Source organism: Microcaecilia unicolor, chromosome 1 (genome assembly GCF_901765095.1).
Source record: "Microcaecilia unicolor chromosome 1, aMicUni1.1, whole genome shotgun sequence".
In the NCBI taxonomy this organism is placed as follows: domain Eukaryota; kingdom Metazoa; phylum Chordata; class Amphibia; order Gymnophiona; family Siphonopidae; genus Microcaecilia; species Microcaecilia unicolor.
Genome location: NC_044031.1, coordinates 52,084,361 through 52,097,056, shown reverse-complemented (window position 1 = coordinate 52,097,056; position 12,696 = coordinate 52,084,361). Strand labels below are relative to the sequence as shown.

General features: G+C 40.1%; 1 protein-coding gene across 5 annotated transcripts in view; it reads right to left on the bottom strand.

Moving 5' to 3' along the window:
- Window positions 1-12,696, bottom strand: part of ALS2CL (ALS2 C-terminal like) — a 178,492-nt gene that overhangs the window by 5,500 nt on the left and 160,296 nt on the right. For 4 of the 5 annotated variants that reach the window (XM_030197218.1, XM_030197245.1, XM_030197226.1 and 1 more), the window contains 4 exons: window positions 11,550-11,621; window positions 7,163-7,339; window positions 5,324-5,366; window positions 2,410-2,471 (listed from right to left, as the gene is read on the bottom strand). In XM_030197218.1, coding sequence (XP_030053078.1) covers window positions 2,410-2,471; window positions 5,324-5,366; window positions 7,163-7,339; window positions 11,550-11,621 — 354 coding nt within the window. Of the gene's footprint in view, window positions 1-2,409; window positions 2,472-5,323; window positions 5,367-7,158; window positions 7,340-11,549; window positions 11,622-12,696 lie in introns of those variants that run through there. The other variant, XM_030197252.1, reaches the window with a different exon arrangement.

The following is a 12,696-nucleotide window of genomic DNA, read 5'->3' as shown; positions in this document are numbered from 1 at the left end:
GTGAGCATTATGGGGGGAATTCTATAAAAGTGCCGATTTTTGAGCACCGAGGCAGTATTCATAAGGGCTGCCCCAGGATGAGCGCTCTTTATAGAATAGCACTTAGAGCTGGTTCCTGCGCCTAACTTTGAGTGCCGGAATTCAAGCCAGCTAAAACCTGGTGTAAATGCTGGTGCCCAACTAATGGCATTTCGGCACATACATGACCCTATTCTATAAAACTGTGTGAAAAGTTTCAGAATGACCTTCCCCTATTCATGTCCCCTTTTCAGTTGTGCGCCAAGGGATTTAGGTGCATGGTGTTATAGAATAGTGCATAGGCAGATGCATACTGTGAAGAAACAGTGGAGCCCTTTTACTAAGGTGCGTAGGCACCTAAGCACGTCCAATTTGTGCCAAACTGGAACTACTGCCCGGCCTGGGCGGTAATTTCATTTTTGATGCACGACTAAAACACATAGTTTTTTATCGCATGGCACTTACCCAGTGGTAATCGACAGTTTACCCGCGCTAGCCACTTACCACCCGGTTAGCGTGTGAGACCTTACCACTAAGTCAATGGGTGGCAGTAAGGTCTCAGGCCGAAAATGGACGCCCACTGGTTTTAATTTTGCCACACGTCCATTTTCAGCCACAAAAAAAGAGGTGCTTCTTCCAGGCGCGCTGAAAAATTGACCTGCGTCTGTCCAAAACACATGCCTACACCAGCGCTGTCCACTTTTCGGCGCACCTTAGTAAAAGGACCTCATTGTGTTTTAAGCCTGTAAAATGTATTGGATATCTGACTTCTCTTTTATTTGGCACAAAGATAATAGAAAGTGCCTGTAGTGATGTAACCAGTTTTTATTTGATTGGCCTGGAGTTCTGAAATTACCCAGCAGATGCTGGCTGTTGCTTCAGTTTTAGCCTGGGAGAAGAAGAGAGAGATCTGTTTTGCTGAAGCTCTGTGAACATATATATGTCCTGATCTTCCCAGGTACATTCTAGGAAGTATGCAAGTGTTTAGTTAATGTTATGATTGATCCTTATTTCAGTTACCTGTTATTGTTTGCAAATTGCTCTATTTTGTTCCACTGTTCAATGTTTTTTTAAGAGAATAAACATAATTATTTGTTCACCCTGTTTGTCTGGACTGATAAAGAATCCTGGTGGTTTGTGTGTTGGGTCTGTAAGTGCTTTCTGGGAACTGTGGGACCATTGGGAATGTGGGTCCAGTAACCTAGAAATCACTGGGGATAATTGGAGAGCAGAAGACTCACCCAGAGGCGGTTGTGACCTAGTCGGTGGGAGGAGGGTGCTAGTGTAGAGCACAAGTGGCAGGTGAAGGCGGACTTGAGCTGTGCTAGGGATAGACCCTCTAAGTGGCCACAGGGTAGCCCCAGGTGGGTGGCTAGGTGTATCGTGACACACGCACATATCCAAATTAGTGCCAACTAACTTCAATAATTATCAAGGCCAATTCATACTCAATTGCTCATTAATTAATTTAGGGGCCCTTTTTCTAAGCTATGGTAAAAGTGGCCTGCTCTATGATTAGTGTGTGTGGATTTCCCCACGTTGAGGCCACTTTTACCACTACTGTAAAATGGCCGCATTTTCATTTTTCCCATTAATGGCCAGATGCTAATTCCCAATTACCGTGTAGCCATTAGCGCGCACGGGAGCACTTACTGACACCAATTTAGGAGGTGGAAAGGGCTCACACGCTAACCATGTGCTAATCAGTTGGTGTGCGGTAATGTAACTGCGCTAACTGATTAGCACTGGGCACACCTACTCTCTGACCCCCAAACATGTTCCTGGCGCTAAAAAAAAAAATCTTTGTAGTGTTTGGGTTGGGTTAGTTGGGATTGATGGGATAGTTGTGGTGGGAGGTAGTAGGCAGTTTTAAAGGATCAATTCCCGAACTGCTAGGTTTTGCTGTATCTAAGTTTCTATGCTGCAAAAGCTAGAGTCACTTCTCCCACAGAAATGGACTGGGCCATTTTTAGGGGGAGATGCTTATTTCTATGGAACCCCCAGTTCAATTTGGCTCAATTTTTTAACCTGATGTGCCTTTTCATCGGTTTTTTCCATATGCCAAATTTGATTCAGTTCTGTTAAATTTTTAGTGAGTTATTTGCCTCCAGATATGCAGACAGACAAACATTCTTGACTTCTTATGTATACTTTTTTCTGACTTCCATTGGGTTGGAAAAAAATTAAAATCTCAGTTTCTGTCGGTGCAGTCTTGTAGTGGGGTACTCTGGTGAATGATAACACTGCAGTGTCACACTTACTTGTAGAAAGTGACATGCTAATTTTCTTCTAACAATAAATCATATCTCGTCTTTAAATGTTTTAACTATAAGCACATGCTGCTCCAAAACACCAGCCCATAATATGAGAACAGGAGCAAATTCTACTTACATAATCTTTTGGAAACACTCGGTGGCAGAGAGGAAGCACCTGTCCCTGACAAGAGAGTACCTCTGAAAGAAAAGATTCACCATCTTTACATTTTCTTTTACCTCAGTATGCTTATTAGACATGGTTTTTTATGTTGCTGTGATATGGTGTTAGCTATTATGGGTCTAATGCAGATGTCATTTTACAAAATATGAGGGGCAATATAGCGTACAGATCAGGCAGTGCCATTTCAGAAAATGATGTGCAAGGTAGAAGTAAGTGGCAATCCCTCCTGCCCCCGATAGACCTCAGGAATTCTGAGCTAAGCCATGGGGGCACTAGGGGTGGGGGCAATTTTATAATGGGGTAAGTCTTCCAGGGCCTTGTCATTTTATTTTTATGGACTGAGGGAACTGAGTGAGGGCCAGACGTTCCATGGACCACCAATGATTTTTTTGAAAAGGTGGGATGGGGGGGCACTGATATTCATCATACCTTTAAATGCAAACTCAGAGCTCTTCTGCGTACACTAGCATGCGTACACTCTTGGGGGAAAGCTAACAATATCTCTTGAGGTGTTGTTAACTTTCCTGGAATAATATGGCTTGAAAAATTTATCTGAAGCTGTATTATACCATTTGCATAATAATGAGCTGCTTTGTGTACATTTGCGTGCAAAGCAGCTTACTGCACACAAATCAGCTCATTACTATTTTACTTCTAGTGAGTCTGCATTTTTTTAATAAGCTGCATTATTGCTGAATAGCCCATAATATCTCCAATTAAATTGCATTAGCAGCAAATAATGCATAATAATCAGGTAATAGTGTATGCTATAAACATGGCTTAGTAAATAGGCCCTTTTTGATTCAAAAACATACGTAATCCCCACAGTTTTTGTAAAAGCATAAGGATTTTCATTATGGTTTAATTGTTACTTAATTATTGAAGGTGTACACATAGTCCATGTTTTTAGTTTCTTTTACAGATGTATACAGATTCTTGGGTTAATATTCAGCCTGTGATGGTCAGGCACCAGCACTGAATTTCCCAACCCAGATGTCTTAATTCCCATTTCAATATTCTATATAAAGCTGAACTTCACATATGCAGAGGTCTAGCTGCTTAACTCCTATAGTGGCCTGCTCACTAACTCCCCCTGTTTACTAAGCTGCACTAGTGGCTGGCGGTGTGTAAATACCGACAAAGCCCATTCATTTTGAATGGGCTGTGTCGGGATTGCTGCATGACAGCTGCTAGCGCGGCTTAGTAAACGGGGGGGAGTGATAGCAAAACATGTTCCTATAAGAAAATTCCATGGGATTTACTAAACTTCACTTTAGCAAATCCTATAGACATTGTACTTCACATTGCTGCAACTTGAAATTTTACTTTTTTTTTTCAGCCATGACAATTCCATGATGGCGACCCTCATTCCAGAGCCACCATCTTAGAAGCAAATTCCCTCCCCACCAGTTTCACCACATTCCAACAAGCATTGGTGGCCTGTAGTTCTACACCTCAAGCTGGTTGGAATATAAATATTCATTCACTGGAACTCCTGGCCAAAAAAGCCAATCATGGCTTCCAATCACACTCTACCCACTTTCCAAATCCTCCCCCTACCCCTGTAATTGCCCCTGTTCTCCCTCCCCTGCTACATCACCCTAGCTTACCCAAGAAGATCCAGGGTCCACATGGGGAAAAAGTAATCCAAAATTCAAATGGTACCAGCTGACCCTAAAATCTTTGTTGCATCAGCAGGACTCTACTGGGGCAACAAAAACTGGCAATTGTTCTTGCTTCTCATGGTCCCTGGACCTTCTTAGGAAAAGGATTTTTTTTTTTTTGGGGGGGGGGGGGCAATACACCACAGAGGAAGGATTTAGAAAGCAGTTGTGGGTGTGATTTTGTGACTGAGGGGCAGGAATACTTGCTGTGGGCAGAGATCTATGAGGAGGGAGTTGGTGAATGGGTATATGTTGGATGGCTTGGGGTGATGGGAGCTGGGAAGGCATCAAAGACTACAAGGGAATTTTTGTGCTGGGGGAAATGTAGGGGCTCCTTTTAAGATGATACTCTGAGATCAGCTTCAGACATCTTAACCTGGTGACGCTCCTGGGATAAATTTAGCTACTTCTCTTGAGTTATACCTATCTTTTCAATAGAAGTGTATATGCAAATTTTTTTTTCAAGGGCTGCCCTACTGGCAGGCATGGCAATGAGCTGGTTGCACACAGAGCAGCTGATTACTGTTTCTACTTTACACCTGATCTATGGCCCTAAAAGTAATGTTTAAAAGTTTGTGATCATCACAAATTGTTGCTGCTTATTTAAATTAATTTATAGGCCACCAATATCAAACACAAACAATGTCATTCTAAGAAAACAATGCATCTAAGCAACACATTTAAAGGCTAATACAAAAACATTATTATATCACCTACTAAAACCAAACAAGAATGCTATGAACTATGCTGATCAAACGTTTGTACAAAAATAGATGATTTGTGATTCTCATGGAAAGAGAAAACATTATCTTCCAAACAAATATCAGCTGGTAAAGCTTTCCAGAAGAGAGGTCCTACGACAATCAGCACACAAGAATACATCTCAACTAAGTCTAACGGCCTTGAGAATGCCATGATTAAAAAAGCAAACTCGGATGAAAAGAGCATGTGTTTTAGTCAATACAGACTGATAAAAACAACTACAAAAGACAGGGTAATATGACTCCTGATAATGATGTCTAGTACATGATAATACAATTTTAATATGTGCTAAACAATACATAAACACGTTACCATAGCTTAGGAAATAGGCCCCACAGTTAGGCAGCTGGACCCTTTGAAGTTCAACCCCTTACAAATTATTTTCCTTTCTAAGAAAATAACACCATTATTTTAGATAACAAATGCCAGATAATGATCCTCACCTGATTGGTTGTTAATCTAAGATCTTTAAGTGGCCACAAATTTCTGAAATAAGATCAAGAGAAACAGTTTTTTAAAATTCACATTTTTTTGAATAACCCCAAATAACATTTGGTCTCAGAAGCGCAAAGATTTGAAAAAATTCAAATAGCAAGAGTCATAAAAGCAGATGCTTGAACACGTGTATCACAAAGAATACAACAGATGCTTGGAATGGTGATAAGAGATATACAGCTTAGCATATAGGCCCAGGTTCGGTAAACGGTGTCTAAATTTGGGCACTGGAAAAATCGTCATGGAGCGCTCCAAGTTTAGCGTTCTTTATAGAATAGCGCTTACACTCATTCCCGCACTCAATTTTGGCCGCCAGTATTTATGCCAGCTGAAACCCAGTGCAAATGCTGGTGTCCAAGTCTTGATAAATCAATGTATTAAGTCTGTGCCTTCAAGGTGGGGGCAACACAGTCCACATGACTTCAGTATCAGCCCAAAACCAACATAAATACATATTCTTAATATACAGCGGGTATAAATACTGACCTCAGAAGTGACTTATTTCACACTAAGACATCGCCTTGTGATTCACTGTAATCGTCATTGGTCCACATACTAGAAGAATATGCTAAGGCTATATTGGACCAGACCCTGAAGCAGATTCTTGAAACATGGAACATGTCGATGTGTGTCCATCAGCATTAAGCTGAATTGCCTGAGAAAGCTAAGTAGCGCTTTTTTTAACATATGAAAAATTCTTTAAAAAAAAAAAGCATAAAGAGTTTATAAAGTAATTAAAGGTTCGGGTGGACCGATGACGATTACAGTGCATCTCTAGACGATGTCTTAATGTGAAATGAGTCACTGCTGAGGTCAGTATTTATACCCGCTGTATATTAAGAACGTGTATTTATGTTGGTGCTGGGCCGATATTGGTGTCCAAATCTTGGCATTTGAGCGCAGGAATGGCAATATTCTATAACTCTGCACACAGTTTTTTGGAACGTCCCTACCCTCCCCTGTCCACATTTTTGGGTTGCACGCTAAGGGATTTAGGTGCGTGGAGTTATAGAATAGCGCGCAAAGACATGTGTGCAAAATCTAATTACTACCAATTAATTGCAATAATTGATTGTTGACATCAATTTATTGCTAGTTAATGGCTTAACTAATTAATTTGTGCATGCATCCTTGATCCACGCACAAATTTTGGTGCCATATATAGAATCCGGAGGATAGGGTATATTTCATTCCCAACCTCCTCTTCATCTGGAAGCCCATGGCCACGCCCCGTTTTCAACTATGGGACTTAGAATTTACGCACACCACGTTGCAGAATACGCTTAGCAAGTTGTGTGTGTCAATCTTAATGCCAATAAGTGTTCATAATTGCTTGTTAACTTTCAGTTAACAGTGCAGCAACAGCTAGTTAACCATTGTTATAGCACATGCTTTGATTTCCATGCAAAAATTAAGGCGCCATATATAGAATCCCGGGGTATGCGCTTTCTATAAATGGCACATGTTCTTTTAGAAATAGTACTTATCACTCTTTTTTTTTTTGCATCCATTTATAGAATGTCCTCCATAGTAGATAAGTATTTACAACAGCATAAACTATGTATCACAAGTAAAAGGAGACGTCTTTGGGAACATCAGTCTATGTGGCATATTTATGTGTGATATCAAGTGAAATTAAATGAGAGTATTTTTCTCTGCTGATGGATCCTGGAACTTCTCCCAGAACAGAAAAAACAAAACAAAAACCTTGGTCCTGTCTCATACTGAAAAATAAGCCATGACTACAGAAGCTTATAATGCACTGCCCATAAAGTATACATACTCACTTTTGGACCTCCAGAAACTCTAACAGCTTTGTGTCTGAAAACAGACCCAGGCGAACAATCCCTTGCCAGTAGAAAGCATCTTCTTTTTCATGGTAGAGCATGTACAACATAAAGAGCTCTGGGTGGAAACGTGGCAGGATAAGTGGAAGAATCAAGGTGTATGGGTTTTCTTTTTCACTGCAAAATAAAAAAAGTGTGTGTGTAGATAGATAGATAGATAGATAGATAGATAGATAGATAGATAGATAGATAGATATCTTTTAGATTTTAGTCCTTTAGATTGTAAGCTCCTTTGAGCAGGGACTGTCCTCTGTGTTAAATTGTACAGCGCTGCGTAACCCTGGTAGCGCTTTAGAAATGTTAAGTAGTAGTAGATAGATAGATAGATATATAGAGCAACAGATTGGTAAATGTACAATATTACAACACTATATGAATCTATGTATTCTATGACATATGGTACAATAATTTAAATAATTTATAGCCTGCCTTTTCAAGATAAAATAATACATAAAAATACAATCTCATATTAAATAAACATTTCAAAAACCCAGAAAAAATTCAAATAATAAAATTAGAAAACAATCACAAAGTCACTGATAGCTCGACTCAGTTGCAAGGCATAATAACCACTGAGAACTCTATCATAAAACCTTGGCTAGCACCAGAAGGCAAGTTTCAAACAACATTTTAAAGAGATGTCTACAATGTAGACAGATAGGTGTAACCTTTAGTTCCTGCAGCTCACTATTATATTTAGTGCTGAAGCCACATTTGGGCAAAGGTTCATGGCAGGGGAATTTGCAAATTTCCTGTTTGACTAAAGTAGAACATAACGTACTGAACATACCAGCTGATATCAAGTTAGCCTGTCCTGAAATACTTACGCCTATCCCTTGATATGCCCAAAAGACTAGGAACTAACTTAAATGTCACCCATAATGCAAGAATAAGCCAACATGGTGCCTGTAAAATATCCCAGTTTGTACTCTAGGTTACTATCTTTTTTGGTGATGCGGTATACATAGCATTGTGATAATCCAAATGACTAAGGGCATCAGAAGCAAATTAGCTTGCAAAACTTAGGGCCCTGTTTACTAAGGTGCACTAGTGTTTTTAGCGCATGCTAAAAATGAATGTGTGCTAAAGGTATAGATGCACATAGGAATATTAAGGGCATCTACACGGTTAGTGCACGCTAATCGTACTGGACAATTTATAATCTTCCCCTCTTTGACCCCTTGATACCTGATCCAAACCTACCTCATCTTATCACAATATAACTCTATATCTGTCACCAACCGAATTGGCAACAGCCTCTGCGGTACTATGTAAGCCACACTGAGCCTGCAAATAGGTGGGAAAATGTGGGGTACAAATGTAACAAATAAATAATGCTTAACAAGTGCTAAAAATGCTAATACGCTTCCAGTGCAGCTTAGTAAACAGTGCGCTTAAATCATTTAGGCATTCATGTCAACCGCAAGTGACTAGGTGATGAATTTGGCAGGTCCTAAAAGCCTCTTATGGCCCAGTTTCATTCTTGGTACAGCATTCCAGTTGACCTTTATATTTCTGCCTCAGTGTTTTACAGTTGGGGATCTTCTGTGCTCTCCATGGAAATGTTTAGTCGATGGAAATGTTGATCAGAGATGTTGGGTGCACATGATTGCAGAAAAATATAAGGCAGTAAACTTTCAAAGAACAGTGCAGTAGCTACAGTAGTCAACCATATTTAGCCAGCTACTTTTTGGAAAATTTTCAGCCGCAACTTAGCCCATGTGATAAGGAAAGAAATTGCTCATCACAAGATACTAGTGGTGAAGTGTTAAAATCTGATTAAATTCAACTTAAGTATCAACTGAATTGTACCCTCTGAGAGAGGGAGTACATTTGGTATGAAATGAGTCAGAGGAACATTTCCATAGCAAAGCAGGGGAGAAATGACATCTTTTAAACCTATACTATACTATATAGAGTCTTATCACAGTTATCACTAGGAATCAAGACAGATTACATCAAGAGAATCCTCTGACAATAGAGGAGAATTACATATTTAAAATCTCATTAATAAAATAATATCACATGTACCTAAATCGAGAATAAATAAGTCATTTAGGGCCTTGCAAAAATGATAACAAGTTGCCTAATTTGGATTGGAAGGTTATTCAAAATCTCCACGCCTTGATAAGAGAAAGAATACTCACTGTGTGAGTTATAACAAACATTTTTAAAAGTATGAAAATTCAAATTCAGCTTCTGTAAGTTTCAAAAGCATGTCACTAAAATGGCCGCAATTTCAATTTTCCATTTAATGGCCACACACTAATTTCCCAATTAGCATGTGGCCATTAGCATGTGAGCCCTTACCACCACCTATTTGCTAGGCAGCAAGAGCTCCCGTGGTAATCCTGTGGTAATCGGGAAGCACACAGTGAATTACCTGTGCAGGGCACACCTACTCTCTGATCCAAATACGCCCCTAGTTGCCTCCAATCTGCAACACAGCAAACCACAAACTGTACTGACACTATATATTACTTCCGATCCTCGATCCCTTGGCACCTGAATATACTAACTTTACCCGACCCTAACATCAAACTGTATTTGTTTCCATACCGGACTAGGCGATCGCCTTGCAGTAAGATGTAAGCCACATTGAGCCTGCAAATAGGTGGGAAAATGTGGGATACAAATGTAAGAAACAAATAAATAAATAAAAGAAAACCTATTTTTTAGCACATGCCATTTCCCAAACTACCGCAGGATGCATGAGCATGTCCCATGGTAGTGCCTTTTAGCATGTGGTAAGAACGAGTTAGTGCTCATCACCACTTAGTAAAAGGGCCCCATAATGGATGCCATTCTATATAAAGAGTCGCAATAATCCAATTACAGGAGAAGTATTAACTGAGTTATAACTATAAAACTCTGAAAACTGAAAGAAGATTGCATGACTCTGAATTGACATAACTTGAAAAAAAAACTTTATTTAGCTGATAATTTGGGGTTCAAATGTCAACTTGGAATCTAACAAGATTCCCTGGACCTTTGCTTCATTTTCTATGTTCAATGATTCTCCCGACGCTAATATCAGGGTTTTTTTTTTTCTGAGATTGTATCAGTTTCCAAGCCATGATATTTTGATTCAGGGTCGTAGCCAGACAACAGATTTTGGGTGGACCTAGGCAAGAAGTGGGTGGGCACCAAGTGTTCTCCCAACCCCCCCACCACCACCACCACCACCAAAAAAATATCTCAGCTGGTGGGAAAATGCTTCTTTCCACTTTGGCAGTCTGCAGCAGGCATGCGCTGAAAACTGAGCATGTGCAGGTGCCAGTATCGTGGACAGTAGCGTTTTCATTACCATCAGGGGGAAGTCTTCAGCTGGCAGTGCTTGGGATCCCCACCAGCTACCATTAAATGTGTACTACTGTTGGGTGGGCCTGAGCCCTAAGTGGGAAGGCCCCAGCCCACCTGTGGCTACGCCACTGTTTTGATTTGTTTAACTTTAAAAAATTTTACCTGTCCAAGCACCCCCAATATTGAGCAAATGCCTTCACTTTGTGCAAGTATGGGTAATGTGTGATGGGTTCAGCATCCCTAATCAATCCCTATGGCTTACACTTTCCACCACAAGTATAACAGTTAAAGTGGGTTATGGGCCTGGATCCCCATCTCTACAGTACACTGCACTGACCACTAGGCTACTCCAGGGACCTGTTTGCTGACTGACCATAACATCTGAAGCTGTCATAGAGCTTTTACATCTTTTGGGGGTGGGAGCAGGTCAGTGACTACTGAGGGAGTAAGGTGGGGTCATACCTTAATCCCTCCAGTGGTCATTTGTGGCACCTTTTTGTGACTTAAGGCCCTGTTTACTAGGCTGTGCTACAGGCACATTAGCGTTTTAGTGTGTCGCTTGCTAATCGTGTAGATGCCCATAATATTCCTATAGGTGTCTACACGGTTAGTGTGCACTAATTTTTAGCATGTGCTAAAAATGCTAGCATACCTTAGTAAACAGGGCTCTTAGCTGTTATTAAAACAGGTCTAGTCCAAAATGTTTGGGTTTTAGCCCATGGACATTTTTGGTTTGTTCCATTATGACAGAAAAATGTCCAAGTGTTAGGAACGCCTAAATCCCACCCACAACACGCCCCCTTGAGATTTGGATGCACTTCAGATGAACTGCATGGGAAAACGTCTTAAAATGGCTTTTGAAAAATAGCGATTTGGATGTTTTATGGAAGAAAATGTCCAAATGCCACTTTGTGCCACTTTTTGGATGGTTTTCTATTTCAAAAATGAGCCCCTATATATCAGTAAATATAGTCAAAATAAAACATCAAAAAAGTCTTTGAAGTAACATCAAATAAGTAGTCACCTTCCTTCTGTGTCTTCTTCAGTGTCTGGCAATGGTTTTCCTTTCTGCTTTGATGCTACATGGGTAAAGTTCCTAAAAAAACAAACGAACAGAAGCATATGTTACCTTTGATAGACTGTTAGTTTAGGAGGCCATTTTGGAAGGGTTGTGCAGCATACACACATATAAATAATGGGTTTACATGTGGCTCAAGACATCTAAATAATGATTTAATAAATGCCTTTATTACCTGTGTATGTTCACAATATGCAGTTTTTAATGTGGAAGTATGCTTTTATTTCTTATTTTACAATGGAAATGCAGTCATACTTTAAAAACAAATTGCCCATCAGCATTGACACTTGCTCCAAATCACATATTGGTACAAGCCAACTGCTCATTTGGACTTTGGATTAGGAGGAATTAATGAGAGGAAAATTGCAATTATTTCTCAAGTATTACCATCATTTCAAAATGCTGAAAACTAGAGTTTTGGAACTTGATTCCTTAACTGGCCTGCCAAAACATCTGGTATTGTAAAATCTGGTGCTTAAAAGCATAGGTTGCAAAATTAGCCACTTTCACCTGGAAGCGCTGCTACTTATACTTTCAAAGCCTCCAAGCAGTGCAGCTCTTCTTTTGAGAGTGTTTCTTTGTAAAATGGCTATTCCTGCTGTACATGCCTCAGACTGCATTTCTCATGATCACTTAGAGCATCTAAATGACGTTTAATGTGAGCAAGTGCAAAATGATGCATGTGGGAAAGAGGAACCCGAATTATAGCTACATCATGCAAGGTTCCACGTTAGGAGTCACGGACCAAGAAAGGGATCTAGGTGTTGTCGTTGCTGATACATTGAAACCTTCTGCTCAGTGTGCTGTTGCGGCTCAGAAAGCAAATAGAATGTTAGGTGTTATTAGGAAAGGAATGGAAAACAAAAATGAGAACGTTATAATGCCTTTGTATCGCTCCATGGTGCAACCGTACCTCAAATATTGTGCTCAATTCTGGTCGCCACATTTAAAAAAAGATATAGTGGAATTAGAAAAGGTGCAGAGAAGGGCAATGAAAATGATAAAGGGGATGGGACGACTTCCCTATGAGGAAAGGCTAAAGTAGCTAGAACTCTTCAGCTTGGAGAAAAGGTGGCTGAGGGGAGATATGGTA